At 44.7% G+C, this 26279-nt stretch overlaps 1 protein-coding gene across 5 annotated transcripts in view; it reads left to right on the plus strand.

The window, feature by feature from the left end:
• Nucleotides 1–10451: 10451 nt before the first annotated feature.
• LDB2 (LIM domain binding 2) overlaps nucleotides 10452–26279 on the plus strand; it is a 229033-nt gene continuing 213205 nt past the window's right edge. The window contains exon 1 of one of the 5 annotated variants that reach the window (XM_081925734.1): nucleotides 10452–10659. In XM_081925734.1, the coding sequence (XP_081781860.1) occupies nucleotides 10525–10659 (135 nt within the window). In that variant the 5' untranslated portion in view covers nucleotides 10452–10524. Of the gene's footprint in view, nucleotides 10660–11356; nucleotides 11471–26279 lie in introns of those variants that run through there. The other 4 variants (XM_081925731.1, XM_081925730.1, XM_081925733.1 and 1 more) reach the window with 4 other exon arrangements.

Genomic DNA, 26279 nt, shown 5'->3' on the forward strand with positions numbered 1-26279 from the left:
ACGGCATTTCCGTGCGCTGCTCTGGTTCGCCAGAAGCGGCTTAGTCATGCTGGCTACATGACCCGGAAGCTGTACGCCGGCTCACTCGGCCAATAAAGCGAGATGAGCACCGCAACCCCAGAGTCGGCCATGACTGGACCTAATGGTCAGGGGTCCCTTTACTTTTACCTTAAGAAGCAACCACACAGTCAACCAAAGTCAATACATAGCTGTGAGACAAAGGACCTAGCACAGCAATGCAGAGTTAAGGCAAGATTCATGGCCCTGCTTCAGCTTGACTATATGGCCCTTGGGTTGCTTCCAAATCTACAATTCTATTAGTAATATGCAAATAGGTCTATTTTGCCATCTGAAACTCAACCTTCTGAACAAAAAGTTTTTATTATGCCAGTTAAATGACAGCAACATAGAAAGGGTTCTTACATTGGGCTATTTGTTAATCTGAATAAGTGTGGCCTCTTCTGACGAAAAGCGCTACTTTAAGGTCTCAGTCAGATTGCTTTAACCCCAAAATTAAGCTGATAGCTTCCACGTTATTATATATTCAAAACAATTCAGCAAGTCTAAAAACTTGATACTAAAATAACATTTATCAGTCTTGTTCAGTATACTAATCAGTGTTTTTCAGAAAATGTCATTTGTTCAAATTTAAGTCAAAATTTAAGGTATGTATTATAGTTCTATAATGTTTACAGATTCTTTACGCACCAATTTGCTAAGTCTCAAATTCTGTCTTGCTCTCCTTAGCATTTAAAAAATATTTTTACTCTCCTCACAATGTCATACAGCCTCTTTATTTTTGTCTGGGTCCAATTCTGTTTCTAATAGACTTGCCTCATGTGTACCTCCTTTTTTTTTTAGAATTCACTTCAGCAGACTCCATTATTTTTCAAGCTACATTTGCAATCTCTATTTCCAGTTCACTTTCCTTTCAACTTTAAGTGCACAGTTTCCACTAAATAATAATCACCACAAATTGTTATAATCCAGCAGTGCAGTTTTAATTCTCTTTCAGTCCTGTTTTGGTCAGCTTCTCTTTCTTGCTAATTCACTTACCGTACATTTTTAAAAATAAAAATAAAGGCAATCTTTCACAGCCTTAACTCCCAAGACTTCTGTCACTCTTAATCACATTCATTCCCATGCAATTTAATTGTTCAGTTTAGACATGTTTTAAACTGTATGGGTGATAATCCAACATTGCAGAAATGGATTTCTACTTGTCCCCTCTGCAAATACAGTGGTACCTTGGGTTACATACGCTTCAGGTTACAGGCTCCACTAACCCAGAAAATATTACCTCGGGTTAAGAACTTTGCTTCAGAATGAGAACAGAAATTGTGCTCCAGCGACGCGGCAGCAGCAGGAGGCCCCATTAGCTAAAGTGGTGCTTCAGGTTAAGAACAGTTTCAGGTTAAGAACGGACCTCTGGAACGAATTAAGTACTTAACCTGAGGTACCACTGTAATCTCCAGAGGTTCCCCCAGTGCCCCCCCTTTCTGAGCAGACATGTGGAAGGGGGGCTGTTGAGGCGATGATGAGAAAGAGAAGCCCCATTGCCCCAGCAGGAATCAGTGAGGGTGGGCAGCCCCAAATGAATCCGGCCCACAGACAGTCCAGGAATCAGCATGTTTTTACATGAGTAGAATGTGTCCTTTTATTTTGTGGGGAATAGGAATTCATTATTTCCCCCCAAAAATATAGTCTGGACCCCCCACAAGGTCTGAGGGACAGTGGACCAGCCCCTGCTGAAAAAGTTTGCTGAGCTGACCCCTGTTCTATATTATAAATTCCCAGATTGCACAGCAATAACTGCTATTATTGCACTGTCCTGGTTTTATTACACAATAATTTTTGCACATGTTGCATTCAATGAGTGTGCAATCTGTGTAAACCTACACACAAAGAGCTGCGCTGCGCACCTGTTCTGTGACTCACATGTGACTTCTAATGTACACCCTCTCACACATACACTCATATACGCATAGAGAGAGCTTGTACCTTGCGTCATGTGTTATTTGCATAAAGGTAAAGGGACCCCTGACCATTAGACCCAGTCATGGCCGACTCTGGGGTTGCAGCGCTCATCTCGCTTTATTGGCCAAGGGAGCCGGCGCACAGCTTCCGGGTCATGTGGCCAGCATGACTAAGCCACTTCTGGCGAACCAGAGCAGCGCATGGAAACGCCGTTCACCTTCCCGCTGGAGCGGTACCTATTTATCTACTTGCACTTTGACATGCTTTCAAACTGCTAGGTTGGCAGGAGAAGGGACTGAGCAACGGGAGCTCACCCTGTCGCAGGGATTCGAACTGCCGACCTTCTGATCGGCAAGTCCTAGGCTCTGTGGTTTAACCCACAGCGCCACCTGCGTCTCTTGTGTTATTTGCATAGAAACTGATTATTCTTGTACTGTACTTCTTAAGAGAATAATTTTCAATGCTGTTTTTCTCTTGCCCTTGTGTGCGCACATCCATGTGTGCCAGGAATTTGTGCATTAGCCTTGAACCAGCAACTTTCCCATGCCCTCATCCCTCCACCTGCAATATGGGGGTGATGATAATATGGATACACCTTAGAGACATTACGGGATCAAACATGCGAAGTACCCAGGGTGCTCAAATGAAAGCTCTCCATAAATGCTAAATTATGATTAAATCCGTTCATTATTTCAAATGGACCATTTCCGTTTCATAACATAAGCCAGACTTGGGGTGGGGGTGGGGACTTGTGCTCAAAAGTTCTGGCTAGTTGGGTGTTTTGTTTGCTTGTTTTTCTGTTTTAACCCTGCTGGTTATTATACTGTGGGAATAACACAGGGCCCCCGGACGTTTCACGGTCTATTGGAGCCAATTTGATTCCCTCCCTCTCTTTCTTTTCCTTCTCCTCCTGCGATGAGGCTACATTTTAATATTTTAATGTTTCAATATTTTAATGTTGTATTTTAATGTTGTTTTTAAGTTGTAATCATTCAACTAGTTTTTATTATTGCTTGTAAGCCGCTCTGAGCACGGCCTTGGCTGGGGAGGGCGGGGTATAAATAAAAATTATTATTATTATTATTATTATTATTATTATTATTGACCCTGTGCCACCACTGCGGTCGCATTCTTCGCTGCCACCACCCCGTTTCTCACGGGGACACACGGAGTCCAGACAGTTGTTAACATAAACAAATGATCAAGTTTATTTTTAAATGCAGGAACAAGCGTATGGATACAGTTTATTTTTCTCGTGTCAGTTTCCTAATCTTAGTTCCTAACAACTCCAAACTGATTATTCCAACTATCTGTCTGACTCAACCTAACAATTCCTCTCACTCTCTCACAATACAACTCGACCAACCCACTGCCTATTCCACCCAACACCCAAGCCTCAACTCCCAACTGACAAACCTCAACTCCCAACTCCCAACCCTCAACTGACTTTTTCAAAACCTCCCACTCTATCTTTTACTCCCCCCTTGCACTCTCACTGGCCAATCCCATCACACCCATTTTAACCCTTTCCTTGACCCATTCCTAGGAGGCAAACGCCACATATACCAATAAGATTCCTTGGAGGATATCCAGCCTTCATTCCACAGGAGAATATCTAGGCTCTCCTACGTAATCCAGCCCCTACTTTGCTGATTTCCAGCTTTGAAGGATATTTACCAAATTCATATTTCCACCAGGATCTGAGCCACAGATGAACCCCCTTTGCAACTGTCACTACTCTTAATCTGCTACTCTGGCCACCTAAACACACACGCACAAATCCTGGGGGGGCCTAGAGAAGATCACATCCGCTCACCAGGTCAGCTGGTAGACAGGGTTTGCCCAAAACTGTTTTTAAACCAGCCAGTTTGCCCCATGAAAGGTGGGCAAATGATACAAAATTCCTATAGAACTTTTATGTACAATAGAATTTTTTGATTCATTCCATTATTTTGCATGCAGGTATCTGACGGGGTATTGATGCGGGTGGCTCTGTCGGTTAAACCACAGAGTCCTTGAAATGCACTAGAAGACTCCCAAGTCTAGGGGTGTCCATAGCACAGGATTAGACAGGACATTTTGGAAATGGGGCTGAATGAAGAATGATCCAATATAGAAACATGAGCTCCAAAAGAGAAGATTCACCTACAGACAGAACAGCAGGTGCTTCAAAGTTCTGAAGAAACATGGGGGGGGGGAGTTGGGCCCAGGGTCAAGGTGGGTGGGTTGCCATGGTAACAATGGCCTGCCCTCCTTTGTGACATCTGCTGCTTCTCCCTTAAAAGCCACCAACTACAGGTGTGCATTGTGGGTTCGTGAGGAGAGACAGAGAGAGGTGTGTAGGTGCGGTAAGAGAGAAAGCAGAGGATTCGGATTTTCTTCTGATTTTGACTGCTTAAAGAGGAGGCGGAGCCAGGAGCAAGCATGCGGTCAGTTCCAGACCTTCAGGAAGAAGGAAAGTTCAGCGGACTTGTCCTTCGCGGAACAGAGTGGCCCAGGAGACTGAGAAGCGTAATGCAGCTCAAAAAGAGCAATAAAGTGGCCCCGCTCCAGCACAAGGAGCAGCCTCCTGTGGCACCAGTTGTGACAAAGCTCTTCAAGAGCTTTCCAGAGCTTGAAAAGGCAATAGCCCAACACCAGGCCCATATTAGGCCAGCACCTGAAGAAGAGGACATAATTGTAGAAGATCTGGAATGAGAGTCCGGCGTGACGGGTCAAGGGAAGGCGCTCCGCTTTGGAAGAGTTAAAAGGGGAGTAAGGGAAGAACGAGGGCAATGAGATTGAGGTAACCCTCCAGCCTCTCCTGAGCTGCAGAGGCTCAAGGCAGAGGCGGAGGAGGAGGAGTGCTCGCCTCCAGACCAGGAGAGGTGAGTCACCAGAGGATCGGGGCCGCCCTATGCCTCGGGGCAGATAAAAGCTGGCCAGCCCCAGTCCCAAGTTGTGGGAGCAACATTGTTGGTTTCTAGTTCCTGCCTGAACCCTATCCTGCTTTCCTGCCTGAGCTCCTGACCCGCCCTGGTTCCCTGCTTGCAAACCTGTTGCTGACTTCACCCGACTCCTTGCCCTGCACCCAGCTTCAGCTACTACGGACTGCCTCCACGTTGCACCTTTGGCCACGGACCGGACTTAGACCTCGCCTCTTGGGTAACCCACGGGACCAGGACAACGGAGAGGGAGGGAGAAAGGATTGAAGAGAAATGAAAATGGTAGGGACCAAAGGCTGACTCCTGACTCACCCTTGCCGTGCGAGGAAGAAACCAGAAACAATGAAAAAAAATTAGGCCCCTTGGGGATGTCTATTTCTTTTTGTGTATCTTGTTGGTGCGTAAGCATAAATAAAGCAAAAACAATATGTTTTTCGGGTTGTTGGTTTGTTTGTTTTTTGTATTCTCATTTTATATTGTTATGTTGTGAACCGCCCTGTGATCTTTGGATGAAGGGTGGTATAGAAATTTAATAATGAATGAATGAATGAATGAGTGCTCTCCCCAGGGAAACATCCATGGCACCCACACTGTCAGCCTCAGATACCAGGCTGAGAAAGATGTTTAGGTAGGCTCATTAATTGATATCAGATTAATATCTGCTATGATGGTTTATTTTGTTCAATTAACTAGCACAAAATACAAAATCTAGAATCTAATATTAATTTTCTTCTTAACTATAAGGATTTTGGTCAATATATTGAAAAATTGCACAGTGCTAAAACAGACCAGTACATGACCAGTACTAATTAACTGATCAGGAATAGGCCTGCAATAGCCTGTGTTCTGGTATTTGCGCCAATCTGGACATGTTTAATATATTTTTAAAAATTTAAGAAAAGTCCAGTAGCACCTTAGGGACCAACTAAGTTTGTTCTTGTGCATGCACACGAAAGCTCATACCAAGAACAAAACTAGTTGGTCTCTAAGTTGCTACTGGACATATATATATATATATATATATATATATATATATATATATGCTTTCGTAGATTTTCACGGGTACAGGAATGCAGGTTTTGGTGTCCTCGGGTGTCTTCCCGTGTAAAAGTTGGGGTGTCTAGGCGACGTTTTGACGAGGTCTCACTCGTCATCTTCAGGCTGGTGCTTTCGGCTTCTTGTTACTGGAACAGAGCAGGATCTCAGTGTTTGAGTTCCTATAAATACTGTTGAGGGGGTGTGGTGTATAGCCTCCAATGTTCTGGGCAGAGAGGAAGTTCCCAGGCTAGTGTGCCTTTTCTTCTTTTGTTCCTTAATTACTTGAGGGATATCTTGAGTGATTTCTTGAGTGATATCCTGAGTACCACTTAGGTGGGTCATTAGGTGTGGATTAGTTGCTAAAGTCTTTGTGTCTTGACCTCTTGAACTTTGTGAAGAGTTTTTCTGAGAAGATGGCTGTACTGCACTTAGTTGTGCTCTGGCTTGGCTTCGTGTATAGGGGCGAGCTGTGGTTTTGTGGCCTGTGTCAGCCAGATCTGTGTAGGGATTGCAGGGGGGTGCAGCATCCGGAGGTGCCACCATGGTTTGGCTACTGGATGGTGTCTGTAATTTATCTGTGGAGAGGGTCTGGGTTTGGGTCTGGTGTGGTTGATTGGTGATGGCGTTCTGTGTGCCTCTGGATCTGGTGTCAGTTTTTGTGGGGAGGGCTAATTTCCAGATGTCTGGCAAGCGGGATGTGTCGTCACGCTTGTTCATGTTGTGAGGGTGTTTCTCTATCTCGATGGCTTCCATGATTATTCTCTTGTGGTGATGTTCCATGTTAAAGAGCAATTTGGAATCTGCAAAATTAATTTCGTGTCCTGTTTCTTTCATGTGTTGGAAAAGAGAGGAAGTTTTTTCTTCTTTTTTGACGGCATTCTTGTGTTCTGCGATACGTGCATTTATTCGTCTGTTTGTTTGTCCAATGTACGTGGCTGGGCAGACTTTGCAGGGTATTTCATAGACCCCTTGGTTTTCCAACTGGATTTTATCCTTGGGGTTTCTGAGGATATTGGCTATTTTTTGGTTGGTGCAAAAGGCTGTTTTGATATTGTGTTTATCACAATATCGCAGAACACAAGAATGCCGTCAAAAAAGAAGAAAAAACTTCCTCTCTTTTCCAACACATGAAAGAAACAGGACACGAAATTAATTTTGCAGATTCCAAATTGCTCTTTAACATGGAACATCACCACAAGAGAATAATCATGGAAGCCATCGAGATAGAGAAACACCCTCACAACATGAACAAGCGTGACGACACATCCCGCTTGCCAGACATCTGGAAATTAGCCCTCCCCACAAAAACTGACACCAGATCCAGAGGCACACAGAACGCTATCACCAATCAACCACACCAGACCCAAACCCAGACCCTCTCCACAGATAAATTACAGACACCATCCAGTAGCCAAACCATGGTGGCACCTCCGGATGCTGCACCCCCCTGCAATCCCTACACAGATCTGGCTGACACAGGCCACAAAACCACAGCTCGCCCCTATACACGAAGCCAAGCCAGAGCACAACTAAGTGCAGTACAGCCATCTTCTCAGAAAAACTCTTCACAAAGTTCAAGAGGTCAAGACACAAAGACTTTAGCAACTAATCCACACCTAATGACCCACCTAAGTGGTACTCAGGATATCACTCAAGAAATCACTCAAGATATCCCTCAAGTAATTAAGGAACAAAAGAAGAAAAGGCACACTAGCCTGGGAACTTCCTCTCTGCCCAGAACATTGGAGGCTATACACCACACCCCCTCAACAGTATTTATAGGAACTCAAACACTGAGATCCTGCTCTGTTCCAGTAACAAGAAGCCGAAAGCACCAGCCTGAAGATGACGAGTGAGACCTCGTCGAAACGTCGCCTAGACACCCCAACTTTTACACGGGAAGACACCCGAGGACACCAAAACCTGCATAATATATATGTGTGTATATATGTGTATATTTCTACTACATCAGACCAACATGGCTACTTACCTGAATCTAGAACTAAGCATATTCAGAAATGGATAGTGAACAGCACTACCTTGGCTCTTTGCAGATACGGGATCCTTTTACTTCTAGTTCCCATGCCGCCGCGTTTGCTAGCTGAGTTCTTGCTTTGTTTAGAGACACCAGGGTTTAGATGCAAGGAATTTCTCAGAATAGGACCCAGAATGCCATATTCTCCAGCATCCCCCAACATTCTTGTTTCATGCAATTTTGTAATTGAGAAGTAGAACTTGGTGCAAGCAGGAAGAGCTGAGATTTCAACCACATGACCCGAAAGCTGTACGCCGGCTCCCTTGGCCAATAAAGCGAGATGAGCACTGCAACCCCGGAGTCGGCCACGACTGGACCTAATGGTCAGGTGTACCTTTACCTTTATCTGTGGTGGCCTGGGGGGCAGGGCAAAGGGAGCGGACCGGAAGTGAGCAGTCTTCACTCCAGTCCACTTCTAAAGAATAAAAGGGGACTTGCACTGAAATTAAGCAGCGCAGTCTGCCCCAGAGCATCACCCCTCCCCCGAGCCCTCCCTGTACTTGTATCTTTTCTTTTAGGCTCACCTTTCCCTTTCTAGGTTCCTGGGCAATGGTTGCTGTTGGTTGCTGTCTTTCGGAGCAGGGAAGGGATTTCCCTGCTCCGCATGTTTTCCCTTCCCCATAGCAATTGTCACAACTTTGGCGGTTTTGGGTCTTGGGCGGGATCCTTTAGCCCCATATTCAGTGAGGGGTTGATGTAGCAACTCATCCCTTCTGCGATTTCAGGTTCCCCATCAAAGGGGTCTTGAGGGAGCGGGGACAGAGCAAAGTGGGTGCGGCACACCCCGGGTGTCATCACCTAGGGGGGTGATATCCGGCGTGCCGCCTGCCCCCTCCTGCCTACCCCAAAAGCTCAATACCATTGACAATCACAGCCAGTATTTTTATACAGGGGTACCTCTGGATACAAACGGGATCCGTTCTGGAGCTCCGTTCGTCTGTAGAAGCAAACGTAACTAGTGACGGCACGTCTGCGCCACTTTTCACCGCTTCTGCACATGCACGTGATGTCATTTTGAGCATCTGCACATGCGCAAGCGGCAAAACCTGGAAGTAACGCGCTCCGTTACTTCCGAGTTGCCGCGGAGTGCAACTCAACCCAAGGTATGACTGTACTGTGAGTAGATTGCAGTCCCTTGGGAGTCCAACTGGATTTCAATGGGGCAAGAAATTTTCTGCACCGGGTACCACCTGACCCTGCTACGCCACTGGAGGGGAGTCTGGGGCCACAAGCCCACAGTAGTGGGTCACAGTCCTCCCCTCAGCTGTGGGGGATAAAGGGGGCCAGCTGTGTAAAATGCATGTTGTGCCAGTGGCGTAGCGTGGGGGGTGCAGGGGGGGCCGGCCGCACCGGGCGCAACATCTGGGGGTTAGGGTTAGGGGGCGCAAATCCACGGGTTAGGGGGCGCAAATCCATGGGTTAAGAGGTAAAGGTAAAGGTACCCCTGCCCGTACGGGCCAGTCTTGACAGACTCTGGGGTTGTGCGCCCATCTCACTTAAGAGGCCAGGGGCCAGCGCTGTCCGGAGACACTTCCGGGTCACGTGGCCAGCGTGACAAAGCTGTATCTGGCGAACCAGAGCTGCACACGGAAACGCCGTTTACCTTCCCGCTGGTAAGCGGTCCCTATTTATCTACTTGCACCCAGAGGTGCTTTTGAACTGCTAGGTTGGCAGGCGCTGGGACCGAGCAGCGGGAGCGCACCCCGCCGCAGGGATTCGAACCGCCGACCTTTCGATCGGCAAGTCCTAGGCGCTGAGGCTTTAACCCACAGTGCCACCTGCGTCCCAATCCATGGGTTAGGGGGCGCAAATTACTTGCCTTGCCCCGGGTGCTGACAACCCACGCTACGCCCCTGTGTTGTGCAGTGTCCAGTTCCTGACTGACTCCTTTACACGCCCAGGTTTCCTACATGTGAAAGTGAACAAAGTTGTGGCCATTTTAACCCGGCAGAAGATGCTGTCCTGTGTTTGCCTCCTGCCTCCCTGAGGGACTGCGCCTGGGCAGGCAAATCGGGAAACAAGCCAACAAACTTTGAAGGGGCAGGATGCGTCTCTCCAGGCACGTTTCTGGTTGGGGTTGCGATTGTACCGTGGGTGTGTGTGTGTGTGTGTGGTGTTGTTGGCGACCTGGCTGGGTGGGGAAGGCGGGGAAGCGCCGACCCTGTTGCCCCGCACCCAGCCCAGTTCCCCACAGGAAACCTCCTTTTGTGTCCCCCTGAGGAGAAAGAGCGAGAGGGGAGGGCAAAACCCCGCGTTGTTTTCGCAGGAGGCGGACAGGAAATGACCCCTTCTCCGCCGACGGCGCCTTGAAAAACCAGCTCCCCGCCAGTCTCGCGCCAGCCTCGCTCCCCGCCGCCCAGCCTCGCCGGGCTGCCCGCCTCGCCTTCCCCTCCCCGCCCGCCTGCCGGCCTCGCTCGCGCTCCCTCCCCGCGCTCGGAGCAGCAGCAGCAGCAGCAGCCGCCCGCCCCGCGCAGCCCATGTGCTCGGCGCGGCTGTCGGCTGCCGCCGCCTCCCGCGCGCCCTGAGCCTCGCCGGCGAGCGGCGGCCAAGATGTCGAGCGCGGCGCCGCACGACCCCTTCTATTCTTCGCCCTTCGGCCCCTTCTACCGGAGGCACACGCCGTACATGGTGCAGCCCGAGTACCGGATCTATGAGATGAACAAGAGGCTGCAGACTCGCACCGAGGTGAGTCCCCGTCTTCTTCCTCCTCCTCCGGCTGGGGCACTCGGCGCGCCGCTCTCCGCCCGAGGGGCAGCGGCGCATCCCGGGCACTGGAAGGGGCCACCGCCGCCTCCGTCGCCCTGCTCCCATGCGGCGCAACTCTTCGCAGGCTGCACGGCGGGGGGAAATGCAAGGCAGCCCCCGAGGCGGCTCGCTTTCAAATGCCCCTTTTGTGCAAGCGCGCAGGTTGGGGCCAGGTAACCTGACCTCTCTCTTTTTTTGGCATTTGCAATCGCAGCGTTCTCGAGGTGTTGCGTGCATGGAAGGAACGTGTGTGCGCGCTGTGCGCGCGTGTTTAAAAACAAACAAACCACGTTTCGGCGGCGGTGGATGTTACCTGTACTTCTTCCCACCCTGGTTATCAGCACTGAGCCTACAGAGGCAGAAAAGAGGGCTGGAGTTGGACAAACTTATTGCCTTATGCTGATGGCAGATACACACAGACCCTTCCATGTGTCTCTATTTTCCAGGAACGTCCCTGATTTAGAGAAGCCGTCCTGGTTTCTCTTTTGATCCAGGAATGTCCTGCTTTTCCTTAGGATGTCCCTGTTTTTACTGGAGAAATGTTGGAGGGTATGGAGCCATCTGAAGGAAATCCTGTGCAGGGAAGATTTTTTTTTATAAAAAAAGATGTTTAATGTTTTATTATGTATTTATATGTGTTGGAAGCCGCCCAGAGTGGCTGGGGCAACCCAGTAAGATGTGTGGGGTACAAATAGTAAAATTATCACTAGGGAATGGGACATCCCTATTTTCATTGGAGAAATGTTGGAGGGTATGTATGAATGAATGAGGTTTCTATTATTCTGTTAACGGGAGGAATAAACAGTCCGGCGTTTAACCCCATAAAGGATAACAGAAGCTGCATCCAGCGTTTGTCTTGCTTTGTAATGTAGAATCTGCTGGTTTTGTATCACAACATTGAGTGTGTATGTGTGTTTGACTTGAGTAATGCATAGCTGAATAGAGAATCTCTTCACTGAAAAGAAGAATAGAAACATTAGGTTTGTCTTTCATCTAAAGCTAAAGCTGCTTCTCTTAATCAAATGATTCAAAGAAGTCATAATTCCGGGGGGGTTCTTACATGAAGAATGTGTGGGGTGATAAATCTAGCAGGAGGGCTTCATTTCTTCCCTGTGTGCCTTCAACTATGCACAGTTACTTTTTGTTTTCCTCAAGTGGTTTTTTTGAATGGGCTCAGCTGGGGAACAGAACACTTCAGAGAACTCAGACTTTTGGAAGTGAAAACGTCGACAATGTTACTGAATAATTTTGGCGTATTTTGTGAGTTCGGCTGGTGGTTATAATAGCATAACTTTTCAAGGGATCCCAAGGTTGTTGTAAAAGAAGCATACTTCTTAATTGTTCGCTGCAGCTATAGCCTGAATATATGGGATCCAGGTAACCTGCTTTATGATTGTTGAATTGGTAGGCAGCAATTGAGTTCCAAGCACTAAGAACATTACTGTTTGGATCACCCTGCTCCTGCCCTTTATGTTTTAAACTGAGGTTGTGTTTTCCGTTTTGACTCTGGTTGTTGCTCCTGCAGTCTAGTTAATAGATATTGGGTTGCTGGAAGCTTGCAAGAATGAATGCTTTAAGAAGGTGACTGCTTTAGGATGTTGTTTGTCATTGTTCCTTGAATTTTTATGAATCGCCTCTCAATTTTTCCTCAAGTTAAATCCTGATGTGATTTCGGGGCAGTCCCTCTGACAAATTTCAAGGGGAGCAAAAGTAGTTTTGAAATTTCTCTGGGGTGTTATGCACAGGATAGCAGACTCTCCGCTCCACCTCTTGAGTTTTTAAACTATAGTTTGTGATTTGTGGAAATTAAAATCAATTTTGGCTGCTGCAGTTTCCATGATTGTAGCAAGTTTGCTTGAGTAGACCAACCCTTTCTTATGCTGGGTGAATGTTGTTGTTGTTGTAGTTGTTGTTGTTTAATAGGACTTGTAGGAAGACATTTCCCTGTAATTTGATTCATGAGAATAGATTCAAACTAAGACAGTGGCTGGCTTAATTTGTTTGCTGTGTCCACAGGTGTGCCACTTTGTAATTATGATAGTTTATTTTGACTTTCACAGACTTCTTAAACTTTGCCCTTCCTCTTTGTGGGATTTGAGGTTTACCACTGCATCCGTCCCCATGTGCATGCAACTATAAAGAAACAAAGAAAAAACCCGACATGACATTCCCTGCCCCTCAATAAATGTATATTCAAGATCATATTGGTTAAACTGAAGAACCTAGGAGATACTGCCCAACAGAAGTGGACTCACATCTGTTCTGTTGGAGCAACTTCATATTGCAATCCTATATTAAATGTGTGAATACAATGAAAACATTCTGGAGAGTCATTTAATTTTTGCATCTAGTAGTGACTCTTTAAGATACACTCAGCAGCTGTTTCTTCCATGCTAAAGAATTCAGGATACAGTGCCTTGTAAATAAAATATAGAAGTTTTTATCAGTATCTGATCTGATGTCAGCAGTAAATTCGGTTAGAGAACTCATTGTATTTTGTATGGCAAGATAAATGTTTGTCTTCTAAAAATGAGTATCTGCACATTCATTTTATAATAGAAATTCTCCCCTGGGATTTAACTTTCGTGAATTTCTCAGAAATCTATGAGCCCATTTTGAAAGACAAGTCATTTCAGCAACTGACAGAGCCCTGGCTGAAATTCAGCCTCCACTCTGGTTTTTATGCTGGTTTTTATGTTAAATAATGATAAAGTGTCTTTACCAATATCAAATAGCAAAGGCCAGCATGCATACTTCTGGAAACAAAGCTTTCTGGACCCCTGTGTCTTCTTACTTTACTGGCAAATAACATGGAACAAAATCTGGCCAATGATACTTCATACTTTTCCTTAAAGTGTGTGCCAACATGGCTTGCCACCTAACTGATGTTCTAAACAATGGTCATAAACTTATTCCCCCATGGTATGTACCCTGTTCCAGACTTCTGGACTGCCATGTACCGTATTTTCGCTCTATAGGACGTACATTCAGATAATGAAATCTTCTCTTGATAGGGGCAACAAACCCAGGTTTGCCACAGAATAGTCACTCAGGAGTGCGCTGTAGCCAATTTCAGTTCTGGAAAATAACACATTCTGTTTGAAATATTACTTAGGTGTATATCTAAGAATATTTATATTTACATTTATCTACACACACACACACACGACTGTATTTTTCCGTCTATAAGACGCCCCCATGTATAAGACACCCCCTATTTTCGGGGACTCTGATTTAAGAAAATGGGGGGAGATAGACCTGTGTATAAGATGCCCTCTAATTTTTGACATTATTTTTTAGGGGGGAAACCTAGTCTTATACATGGGAAAATAAGGTATATGCTCTTAAAATGTATACTCTGAAAAATGTGAAGAGCTTCTGCAACAGTTTTTCATGGTGATGAGCAATTCCAAAATATTAACTGCAGGGTCAAGAGCTGGTGTAGCTTTATGGCTGAGGTGTGGAACTGGAGAATAGCCAGGTTGAAGCCTGTCTCTGCTAAGTACTTACAAGATGATCTTTAGCAGGCCATTATTCTCTCAGCCTTGATGCTCCCATTCCACCCGCTCCACTGCTACGTGTGGATAATAACTGATGTCATTAGAATTAGACCATCTGATGATATTAGAATTAGATCAATCCATAGAGTTGGAAGGGACCCTGAGGGTCATCTAATCCACCCCTCCCTTGCAATGCAGGAATATGCAGCTGTCCCTTATGGGGATCAAACCTGCAACCTTGGTGTTACCAGCACCACACTCAAGTGAGCTAACTGTTAAGTTGTGGGCGAACATAGCAGACGACACAGCGATTCTTCAAACAGCTCTTCTTTATTCAGATGTCAGAACAGAACTTAGCTGAGGGGCTCAGTCAGGCTGCTTATATAGAGCTCCAGAACAATGTAACTGTTGCCATTTTCTAAAACTATCCAATCACTGAACGTCACTTTTCGATCCTTCATTTGCATAACTATCTACAGTATCCCCCTAGGGTGAGAACTTCAGTACATAACACTAACCAACTGAGCTTTATAGGTTTGTTACACAGAAAACAGATGGCATTTGCGAAGTGCTTTGAACACACTATAGAAGTAAAGAATTGTGATTAAGAAATAAGTTTTAGCGATCTGTTTTAGCTAAGTATGGAACTCTTGTGGCAGAAGTGGGGAAGGTTCATGGGGGCCGATTTTTTCATGCCTTGTCCCCTGACAAGTAGTGCCTCTGCTCTTCATTGTCATCAAGGATTCCTCCACACCAAAGTGTGTTTTGTAGCACTAAGACTACCATTTGTAACGTTGAGCATAGAATTCTGGAAACCTGTCCTACAAAGTTGGACAAAACACCTGAAAATAAGGTCAGTTGGAATCAACAGGACTGGCTTCAGCCAAAGGACTTAGAAAGGAGATAAAGTTTACGCCCCCCCAATGTTTTAGATTTAGGGGTTTTTTGGGTGGGAATTTTTTTCCCCGGGGGTGGAATACAGCAAATGAAGTATTTGTGTTTTTAATCTTTGTGATTCATTTAGCTAAACAATTTGGACATCAACATTGCAGTAAGCCCACAACTTGCATGAGGGTTATGTTCTGGGAATCATGCCTAAAGCCCAAATCATGTATAGTCAAAACACATTGGGTGCAGTGGTGGGTGGGATTGGCAAATTCTTTTCCCCCCAGACACCAGCCCCATTTCTGCCCCCCTTAATTTTTTAATTTTTTTTCCCTCAAGCACGTAAAACTGAATGTGTGCAAGTTAAATGCACATACGTAAGTTTCAGGTATACTGTAGCAGAGGTCAGCAACCTTTTTCACCGTCCCTCAGACCACATGGTGGGCCAGACTACATTTTTTTTGGGGGGGGGATGAACGAATTCCTATGCCTCACAGATAACCCAGAGATGCATTTTAAATAAAAGCACACATTCTACTCATGGAAAAACACGCTGATTCCTGGACTGCTCGCGGGCTGGATTGAGAAGGCGATTGGGCCACATCTGGCCCACAGGCCTTAGGTTGCCTACCCTGGTGCAGAGGAATCCCTGTTTATGTAGGCACTCTGTTCCCGACTGCCGTGCGTGCCAGCCCGTTGCACCCCTCCCCCTTTCGGCACTGAAAATGGCTCATGTGTGCACAGTTGTGCGTGACATGAATGCATGCGAGTTGGGACTTGCCTGTACTTGATATAAACTGAAGAAGAGTAAGTATTTTACCTATACTTTGGTTGACGAACGCCTTGCAACTCAAACATTTTTGCTCCCGAACGCCGCAAATCCGGAAGTGAGTGTTCTGGTTTGCGAAAGTTCTTTGGAACCCAAACGTCCAATGGGGCTTCCGTAGCTTCTGATTGGCTGTAGGAGCTTCCTGCAGCCAATCAGAAGCCGCACCTTGGTTCCCAAATGTTTGGACTTCTGGAACGGGTTCCATTCAACTTCCGAGGTACCACTGTATAGGAATTTTACGAAGGTCTGCTATCCAGGCTTCACAGGAGATTTGCAGGTTGTTGTAACAGGAAGTTGGACCTTGATAGAGGAAATGCTGAACTTGGTACCAATTATGGGACCACTTGTGCACTAATGCAATCTTTGCAGCTCTCATCTGGGCATCCTTGCCGTCTGGAGGGAGGTGGGTGGCGACCAGAAGAGCATCTTCTATGTGATAGCACCACATCTGTGGAATGCTCTCCTCAGGGTTGCTCATTTGGCACTGAATGTGACAAGCCTGTGGGGAAAGGGCATGGTTCAGTGGTAGACCACATGCTTTGCATTCGAAAAATCCAGGGTTCAGTCTCTTGCATCTCAAAGTAAGGCTGGGAGTAATCTCATCTGAAATATTGGAGATCTGCTGCCACAACACTGGCCTAGATGGTCTGATCTGGCATAAAAACAGCATCCTCTGGCTTCAATCCACCGTTTTGCTTTCACGTCGTTTTGTTGTCGTTAGATTTTATGTTCACGTTACCCTATTTTTCCGTCTATAAGATGCCCCCATGTATAAGACATCCCCTATTTTGGGGGACTTAGATTTAAGAAAATGGGGGGAGATGGCCCCATGTATAAGACATCCCCTATTTTGGGGGACTTAGATTTAAGAAAATGGGGGGAGGTGGCCCCATGTATAAGATGCCCCCTAAATTTTGACATTATTTTTTAGGGAAAAACCGAGTCTTATACACAGAAAAATACGGTATATCAAGAATTATTCCATACGGAAGAATAGCAAATAAATGGCTAACATAGATCAACAAATGAGAATGTTAATTCTCCAATCCAGGGGTGTGTGTGAGAGTGAGAGAGTGAAGGGTTGATTTTTGGAATGGTGCACTCACATCTTAAGACTATGCAAGCACAAGAAGACTCTGGTGGATCAGACCAATGGGCAATCGGATGTAAAGCAAAAGTATGCCTTGCATGTCTAAGATTCATTCTTCTTGTATTGTGAATAAGCTCACAAGAACTGCCAGCCTGCAGTTGTTTTACTAGGCTGCTTAAAAGCCTGCTAGCTTGCATTTCCACACTGGAAGGAAGAGAACCCTCTCTCCCCAGCAAGTCACATGGAAACACAGGCTGTAGCCACTGATAAAAACATAAATGCTTCTACCGACCTGGTACAGGATTCCTCCTCTTCACTTGCATGTCAGCAGTTACCAGATGAGCTGCTAAATACTAGACTGGCTCACACATTTCCTCCTGCTATAGTTAAGTTTGGGATAGAGGGGAAATCTTTTGCTAGCCACTGTTTCAAATTTTATAAACCCATTAGTAACGTTTCTCCTGAACTAAAACTCCCCCACAAGTGCTTTAATTTAGGAATCTCCCTTATACTGAGCCATGCCATTGGTCCTGCCCTTTGTCCCCATTTGAAGGGCTGACCAGTTTGCTGTTGCTCATGAAAAATCTGCCTGGGTTGGGTGTGTGTGTGTAATCTTGGCAGTCCATATTTTCTTCTTTCTCATTGTTTGGTCAGCATCTTTTACAGCTGTCTCTCCAATAGGATTTGTTGTTGTTGTGTAGTCATTTAGTCGTGTCCGACTCTTCGTGACCCCATGGACCAGAGCACGCCAGAGCTTCGTTACCCCATGGACCAGAGCACTGGAAGACCAGTGTCTTCCACTGCCTCCTGCAGTTTGGTCAAACTCATATTGGTAGCTTCGAGAATACTGTCCAACCATCTTGTCCTCTGTCGTCCCCTTCTCCTTGTGCCCTCCATCTTTCCCAACATCAGGATCTTTTCCAGGGAGTCCTCTCTTCTCATGAGGTGGCCAAAGTATTGATGCCTCAGCTTCAGGATCTGTCCTTCCAGTCAGCACTCAGGGCTGATTTCCTTCAGAATGGATCGGTTTGATCTTCTTGCAGTCCATGGGACTCTCAAGAGTCTCCTCCAGCACCATAAATCAAAAGCATCAGTTCTTTGGCGATCAGCTTCTTTATGGTCCAGCTCTCACTTCCATGCATCACTACTGGGAAAACCATAGCTTTACCTATACGGACCTTTGTTGGCAAGGTGATGTCTCTGCTTTTTAAGAAGCTGTCTAGGTTTGTCTTTGCTTTTCTCCCAAGAAGCAGGCGTCTTTTGATTTCGTGACTGCTGTCACCATCTGCAGTGATCATGGAGCCCAAGAAAGTAAAATCTCTCATTTCTTCCCCTTCTATTTGCCAGGAGGTGATGGAACCAGTGGCCATGATCTTTGTTTTTTTGATGTTGAGCTTCAGACCATATTTTGCGCTCTCCTCTTTCACCCTCTAATCTGCAGTAATAAGCTTGTGGTGAACTAAACATTCTTAATTTGGTCAAGGCGGTGACATTGTTTTGTTTATTTTGCTCAGGATTGTAGGACTTTCCTCCCTAGCAATTCTGTACTTGTATTTTCAACATTACCGTATTTTATACGTTTAATCAATGGGAGTTTATTGATCTCAGTTGGGCCACTCTAACAAGAATCAGATTTCTCTCCAAACTGAAAATGAGCAATTTGAAATGTTCATAAATTCTTTCCTAACACATTCAGAGATTTTTTTAAAAATAAATCGTAGCTGTATAAGTATGTTATATAGACTGAAAGGTAGTGGAATCTGGTTTTTCTTTTTTACCTCTGCATTCTAATCATGCTTGTTTCTGGAGTAATTCAGAAGCGAACAGTAATAACGCCACACTTGCCTTTCCAATTCCAGTACGTTTCATTGCAGTATGTTTGCATTTCTGCAACTTTTTGAACTTGCCTCCCCTTTGAATTTGCTTTTCCTGACAGTAGTACCTTGTATAAGATAAAGCACACAATCTTTGAATTGCCTAGGCTTATCCCTCATTGTATGAACACTAGGCGGATTCTAGGAATGGGATTTCTCAGATCTTTTCTTCCAAGGCTTTAGATGTTAGTCCACACAGTTGGGTTTTTTGTGTGCAGCAAATGTGTGTGATCTGTTTGTGCACACAACCTGCTTGCCTGTGTAAAAATAAATTTTATTGTTGTCAGAATACACTCCATAGTGTGAGCACTGCTACCCTAGGACTCAGAAGAACCCATTTCAAAAACTTCAATGTGGCCAGTCTTCCTACATAATGTAGGATTATGCAATGAATCATAGAATCATAGAATCATAGAGTTGGAAGAGACCACAAGGGCCATCGAGTCCAACCCCCTGCCAAGCAGGAAACACCATCAGAGCACTCCTGACATATGGTTGTCAAGCCTCTGCTTAAAGACCTCCAAAGAAGGAGACTCCACCACGCTCCTTGGCAGCAAATTCCACTGTCGAACAGCTCTTACTGTCAGGAAGTTCTTCCTAATGTTTAGGTGGAATCTTCTTTCTTGTAGTTTGGACCCATTGCTCCGTGTCCGCTTCTCTGGAGCAGCAGAAAACAACCTTTCTCCCTCCTCTATGTGGCATCCTTTTATATATTTGAACATGGCTATCATATCACCCCTTAACCTCCTCTTCTCCAGGCTAAACATGCCCAGCTCCCTTAGCCGTTCCTCATAAGGCATTCTTTCCAGGCCTTTGACCATTTTGGTTGCCCTCCTCTGGACACGTTCCAGTTTGTCAGTGTCCTTCTTGAACTGTGGTGCCCAGAACTGGACACAGTACTCCAGGTGAGGTCTGACCAGAGCAGAATACAGTGGCACTATTACTTCCCTTGATCTAGATGCTATACTCCTATTGATGCAGCCCAGAATTGCATTGGCTTTTTTAGCTGCCGCGTCACACTGTTGGCTCGTGTCAAGTTTGTGGTCAACCAAGACTCCTAGATCTTTTTCACATGTACTGCTCTCAAGCCAGGTGTCACCCATCTTGTATTGGCTGGAGTGGTGGCTGGAGTGGTGTCTGGCACCTTTCAGTGAAGGCAAAGCTTGCAGTTGGAATACAACTGCTGCTCTTTTATCAGGATTGGGCTGGATCTAGACCCATCAATAAAGTGTTGCAGGAAAACATGTTCTAAACTTCATTAAGGGAAATCACATTGGCGAAAGACTGGATTTGCCAGCGCCACCTGGTGTCACAGTTTTATAACACTTATACCATATTTTTCGCTCTAGAAGATGCACCATACCATAAGGCGCACCTAGTTCTTGGAGGAGTGAAACAAGAAAAAAAATATTCTGAATCCCAGAAGCCAGAACAGCAAGAGGGAACTGGCTTCTGGGACTGTTGTGCGAAGCCTCTCCCGGCAGCGGGATGAAGGCCCCCATGCCCAGAATTGGCTGCGCAGGGCTAAGCCAGAAGCCAGGACAGCAAGCAGAATCTGGCTTCGCCACGCGAAGCCTCCACAGGGCTGCGCAGTGCTCCCTCTCGCTGTTCTGGCTTCTGGGATAGCTGCGCAGCCTGCATTCGCTCCATAAGACGCACACATATTTCCCCTTACTTTTTAGGAGGGAAAAGGTGCGTCTTATAGAGCAAAAAATATGGTAAAGTGCTTTTTATTTGTCAATGTAGTTTGAGTCCTTGCTCTAAGTTTGACCGTTGCTGAAGCAACAGCAAAGCTTTGCTCTCTGTTAGTATTCAGACTGAATGTCGCAGAAGGTAGCCTCACCACAGAGCAGAACAGGGGGATTACTATTAGTATAATTAATCAATGAATTAAATTTGTATACACCTTTCATCCAAAGATCCCAGGATGGGTCACAGCAGACAGTGAGAACATCCAATACTTTTACTTAATGGTGTCATTTGCTAATTTAACAGCTAGAACATGTTACAAAATTGCAAGGAATTTATGAATTAAAATTACAATTCAACTGTGATAGCAGTATTAGTATTTTTTTTAAAACAGCTGCTACGGTTTAGTTTTTAAGATGAAAAGTACCCCAAGTTTATGTTTGCCTTTTATTCTACAGATTTATTCTGTGTTCTGATTCCGTCATTGTGAAACTAAGGCATCTTCATGTATGGCAGTGTTAAAGCTGGAATAGCATACTGTTACATAGAAAGGTGCAATATTTTCTCTAGAGTGGTCTTTCGTTGCTGCTGTGTTTGTTGGATGGAATGTGGTAACACAACCACCTATTTGTTTGCTCTTGTTCACGTAATAAGTGATTTAGTCTGACTATATACATATGGCAAAAATATATACAGTGGTACCTCGGGTTACATACGCTTCAGGTTACATATGCTTCAGGTTACAGACTCTGCTAACCCAGAAATATTACCTCGGGTTAAGAACTTTGCTTCAGGATAAGAACAAAAATTATGCCCCAGCGGCGCGGCGGCAGCAGGAGGCCCCATTAGCTAAAGTGGTACTTCAGGTTAAGAACAGTTTCAGGTTAAGAACGGACCTCCGGAACGAATTAAGTACTTAACCCGAGGTACCACTGTAGTATAACACAGGATGGAGAGAATGGATCCTCTACAGGTGGAGGATTCTAGTTCCAGATACACAATATTGTTATGATTTTGTGGGTCCCAAACCTCTCTAATCCCTGGATCCAGCAAGTGTTAAAATCTAAGCCAAGTTTGTTTATTTAGTGCTCTCACCAGAGCAAAAAATGTACTTGCTAGTGGTAAGATAGCCACATGTGTATTATGTGGTTATTCTTCTTATGTTTGGCCCAGTCGTAGTGTTTCTACACAGTGGATGGACACCGTTATGAATGATTCAATAAGAGTTATGTTGTGAACTGCCCTGAGATCCGTGGATGAAGGCCAGTATACAAAAGAAAGAAAGAAAGAAAGAAAGAAAGAAAGAAAGAAAGAAAGAAAGAAAGAAAGAAAGGAAGGAAGGTTTGCAGGCAAAAGGCAGATTTTTTTTATTTTATTTTTTTATTTTATTTTTGCTTAACAGAGTTTGTCTTGCATTGATAACAATGCTATAGGTTTCTTTAAATCCTCCCATTTCACATTGTGGAGTATTATATGTTTTCGTTTTCTTTGGAAGATAGCATGTTGGGATCTTATCATTTATTTCTAATCCCCCCCGGTAGAGATGTATAAACAGAGCACAAGTATACAGTGTTGCCCCGCAAGACGAATGCCTCGCAAGACGGAAAACTCGCTAGACGAAAGGGTTTTCCGTTTTATGAGCTGCTTCGCAAGACGAATTTCCCTATGGGCTTGCTATGCAAGACAAAAACGTCTTGCAAGTTTGTTTCCTTTTTCTTAACACCATTAATACAGTTGCGACTTGACTTCAAGGAGCAACGCCGTGTACATAGTAGCCTTTTTTGAGGTTTTTAAAGACTTTGGTGATTTTTGAAGCTTTTCCAAAACTTATTTTGCAGCCATTTGGTAAGTTAAGCTTTTAAAACTTTTTTGGGGGGTTTTGGATTTTGGGTTGGGGTGTTTGGAATTTAAGGACTTGGTGTTGGGGAGGGGTTTGCAAGAATCTGGAAGCTTGTTTTTTTTTCTGCATTTTTATGATTTTCTGTGACCTTTGGGGCACTGTGCTGTTTTTTTAAAAAAAATCTGGATTTGAATTTCTGTGTGCTGGGTGGCTGGGGGAACAGTTGGGGAGGGGTTTGCAAGAATCTGGAAGCTTGTGGGTTTTTTTCTGCATTTTTATGATTTTCTGTGACCATTGGGCCACTCTGCTGTTTTTTTTAAAAAAAAACCTGGGTTTGAATTTTGAAATGCTCTTTACAGTATGTGTGACTTTAAAGAGCACTTAATAAACTCTTGTTGTACCAAATTTGGCTTTGTTTGGACTTTTTTTGACCATAGGAACGCTTTAATTGATTTTCAATGCATTCCTATGGGATTTCGTGCTTCGCAAGACAAAAAATTCACTAGACGAAAAAATTCGTGGAACGAATTAATTTCGTCTTGCGAGGCACCACTGTACTCTCTTAAGCAGACTGCACTGCCACTGATCCTTCCTTAGTCTCCCAAAGATGCCCAAGGGACCCAATTTTTTATTTATTTATGATTTTCTGTTTTATACATTTCAATAACTTTACAGTCATTTTAACATTTCAAAACTTGACTCCCTCTCCCCTCTTGCTGCGGTTCCTTAATTTATTTATTTTTATATTTTCTGCATGTTCCAAATTAACTTAATTTACTAATTTTTTCATCTACTTTAAATATATACTCTTATCAAACTGCAGGTTGTTACAATGAGCCTGCCAGTGCTCTTATCTGTTTACAGTTTATTTGTAAATATTCAATAAACCATCTCCATTCTTTTATAAAAAGTTTGTTATCTTATTTTTCCAGTGAGTTTCGCCATTTCTGCATATTCCATAACTTTTTGTATCTGTTCTTCTTTCACTGGGACTTCTTCTTTCCAATATTTAGGCAAGTAGCATTCTTGCCACTGTAGTCACATAAATGAATAAATTTCTATACGGTTTGAGTAGTTCTATTCCTATAATTCCCAAAAGGAAAGCTTCTGGATTTGTTGTTGCTTTTTAAAAAAATGTTATTTTAAACACCTTTTTCAATTAATTATATATCATTTCCTAGTAAGCTTTTACCTTACTACAAGACCACCAACGCCCCAAGGATTCTTCTGGCACCAAACTTTGCCACCTCCAGTTAGCCGTGATAAATCTGCTAGGTATTGGATTCCAAGGACTGGAGAGAGATTTCCTGTAATCTCAGACTATCAACATGCTGCTGTGAAATCCCTGATCTCTGTCAGGCAACATCGTAGGAAATGATAATAGATCCATTTGCAGCAATCAAGAATTGCAACAGTATCAGGAAATTCTCTTTGCTGCAAGTGGGCTCTCAGTTTTGTACGGCTGCTATTGCAAGGTTGTTGCTGGTCTTCTGAATTTATCCCAACACACTATAGTGTGTTTACCCAGTATGGCAACCTTCACTATTGATTTCTTTCCAGTTGTTTGGACCCCAAACAGCCAAAGGGTCACCAGTTTGGTGACTGCCACAATACAGGAACTTCAGTTTCAGCCTGAAGTTTGACATTCCGCTAACCATTACTTCCATTTCGAATAAACGATAATCAAAATTCTTACAGCAGGCAACTGGCAAAAATGCGGAGATTAAACAAGGACTAGCGGCGAGGGAGGGGAATTATTCATAAAGTCACAGGAGGAATCCACCAGTGGCTGTTCTGTGAGAAGAAAGAATTGAAATCTATCAAGTATGCTAATTATTCTGAATTAGGTTTTTGCTTGAATATACTTGGCACCTCAGAAGCCAGCAAGTGGGCTTTTGTTTGTCCTCCCCCCAGTGTATTTTTATAATTGCTAAGTAGCATGGCAAGAGGACATTAAATGAGTAGATTAGGGAATAGAAAATTTTCTCTCCCTCCCCCTTTTAGGTCCAGTAAATTGGTTAATTTATTGATCTTATATGCTAATCCCAGAGAGATTCTTTCTGAGCGTGCAGAGCTTTGGGAGCCAAAACTGCACCCGTGCACACAACAGACAAATATCAACACAAAAATCTTTAGTGGATGGAAAGACTCTGAGGGGGCAAAACAGCCGAAAGCTGCCCCATAATAATTCAGTGGCATGGACTGTTCATTGGCCAAGTGGGCAAAAAACTACCAGGTAGGTAGGAAGGGTGACTAGAACAGAGTTGCCGAATAATAATAATAATAATAATAATAATAATAATAATACAATCATACCTCAGGTTAAAGACGCTTCGGATTAAATCTTTTCAGGTTGCGTCCCCTGGCGACCCAGAAGTACCGGAAAGGGTTACTTCCGGGTTCTGCTGCTCGCGCATGTGTAGACGCTCAAAATGACATCATGCGCAGAAGCGGCCAATCATGACCCGCGCACGCGCAGACGCGGGTTGCGTTCTGCTCGGGTTGCGAACGGGGCTCCGGAACGGATCCTGTTCGCAACCAGAGGTACCACTGTAATAATAATAATACCCCGTCCATCTGGCTGGGTTTCCCCAGCCACTCTGGGTGGCTTCCAACACATATAAAAACATAACAAAACATCAAGCATTAAAAACCTCATGATACAGGGCAGCCTTCAGATGTCTACTAAAAGTTATATAGCTGTTTATTTCCTTGACATCTCATGGGAGGGCGTTCCACAGGGCAGACGCCACTACCGACAAGGCCCTCTGCCTGGTTCCCTGCATCTTCACTTCTTGCAGTGAGGGAACCACCATAGGCCCTCGGAGCTGGACCTCGGTGTCCGGGCTGAACGATGGGGGTGGAGATGCTCCTTCAGGTATACTGGGCCGAGGCCATTTAGGGCTTTAAAGGTCAGTGCCAGCACTTTGAATTGTGCTTGAAGCTAGTATAGATCCTTTAGGACCAGTGTCATATGGTTCCAGTCAGCTGCTTCCAGTCACCAGTCTAGCTGCCGAATTCTGGATTAGTTGCAGTTTCCGAGTCTACTTTCAAAGGTAGAGTGCATTGCAATAGTTCATCCTGCAATACACAAAGAGAGAGAGAGAGAGAAAAGCTTGTGAAAGAGGGAGAGAAAGATTGAGATTCTCTCCGTATAAAGCACCAGCTCATCTCTTCCACATTGAGAAGCTATTTTTAAATGCAGGACTGAAAGAGAGAGCTGGCCAAAGATATTGATGAAGAATGTGGCCCCTCCCTCCAATCCCCAAAAGGCAGCAGCAAACTAACTCGGACATAGCGTGAAACATTTTAAAAGGAAAGCCCTTGCTAAGGGAAATTCGAAGGCAAACGATGCTCATTGTCCCCAGATTGCAGGTTCGAAGGGGCAGCTGCTGGAAAAGAGAGACTTACAGCACTCCTGCTGTGAGAGCTTGCAGGGAACGCTGCAGGTCAGGCTCTCTTGTGCTGCCCAGAAGTATATTAGGTTGGGTTGAAACTGGTAAAATAATTTATAGAACAAACCTGCGTTGCTAAATATCTCCTTAGACCTACTTCCAGACCAAAACAAACATTTAATTGCATGCAAAAGCCTCATGCACCATCAACTTGCTAGCCGACAGGTTGCACTACTGAAATATTCGATAGCTAAAATAAATAGATAAATTTTGCACAATTCCCCCTATTACTTCCCTCTCACAATATGCACGTCCTAAGGTGTACACACAGTTTGTGGAAGGTGGCAGTGAGGTTGTAGAGGTGCCCCATTCCCCCCCATTTTTTTATTCATTTTAAAACACAAATAAAAAACACAGACAGAAAAGACAAACAATACAAACAAATTCTTGTCATATCC

The sequence above is a fragment of the Podarcis melisellensis genome (genome assembly GCF_964234715.1).
Source record: "Podarcis melisellensis genome assembly, chromosome: 9".
NCBI lineage: Eukaryota > Metazoa > Chordata > Lepidosauria > Squamata > Lacertidae > Podarcis > Podarcis melisellensis.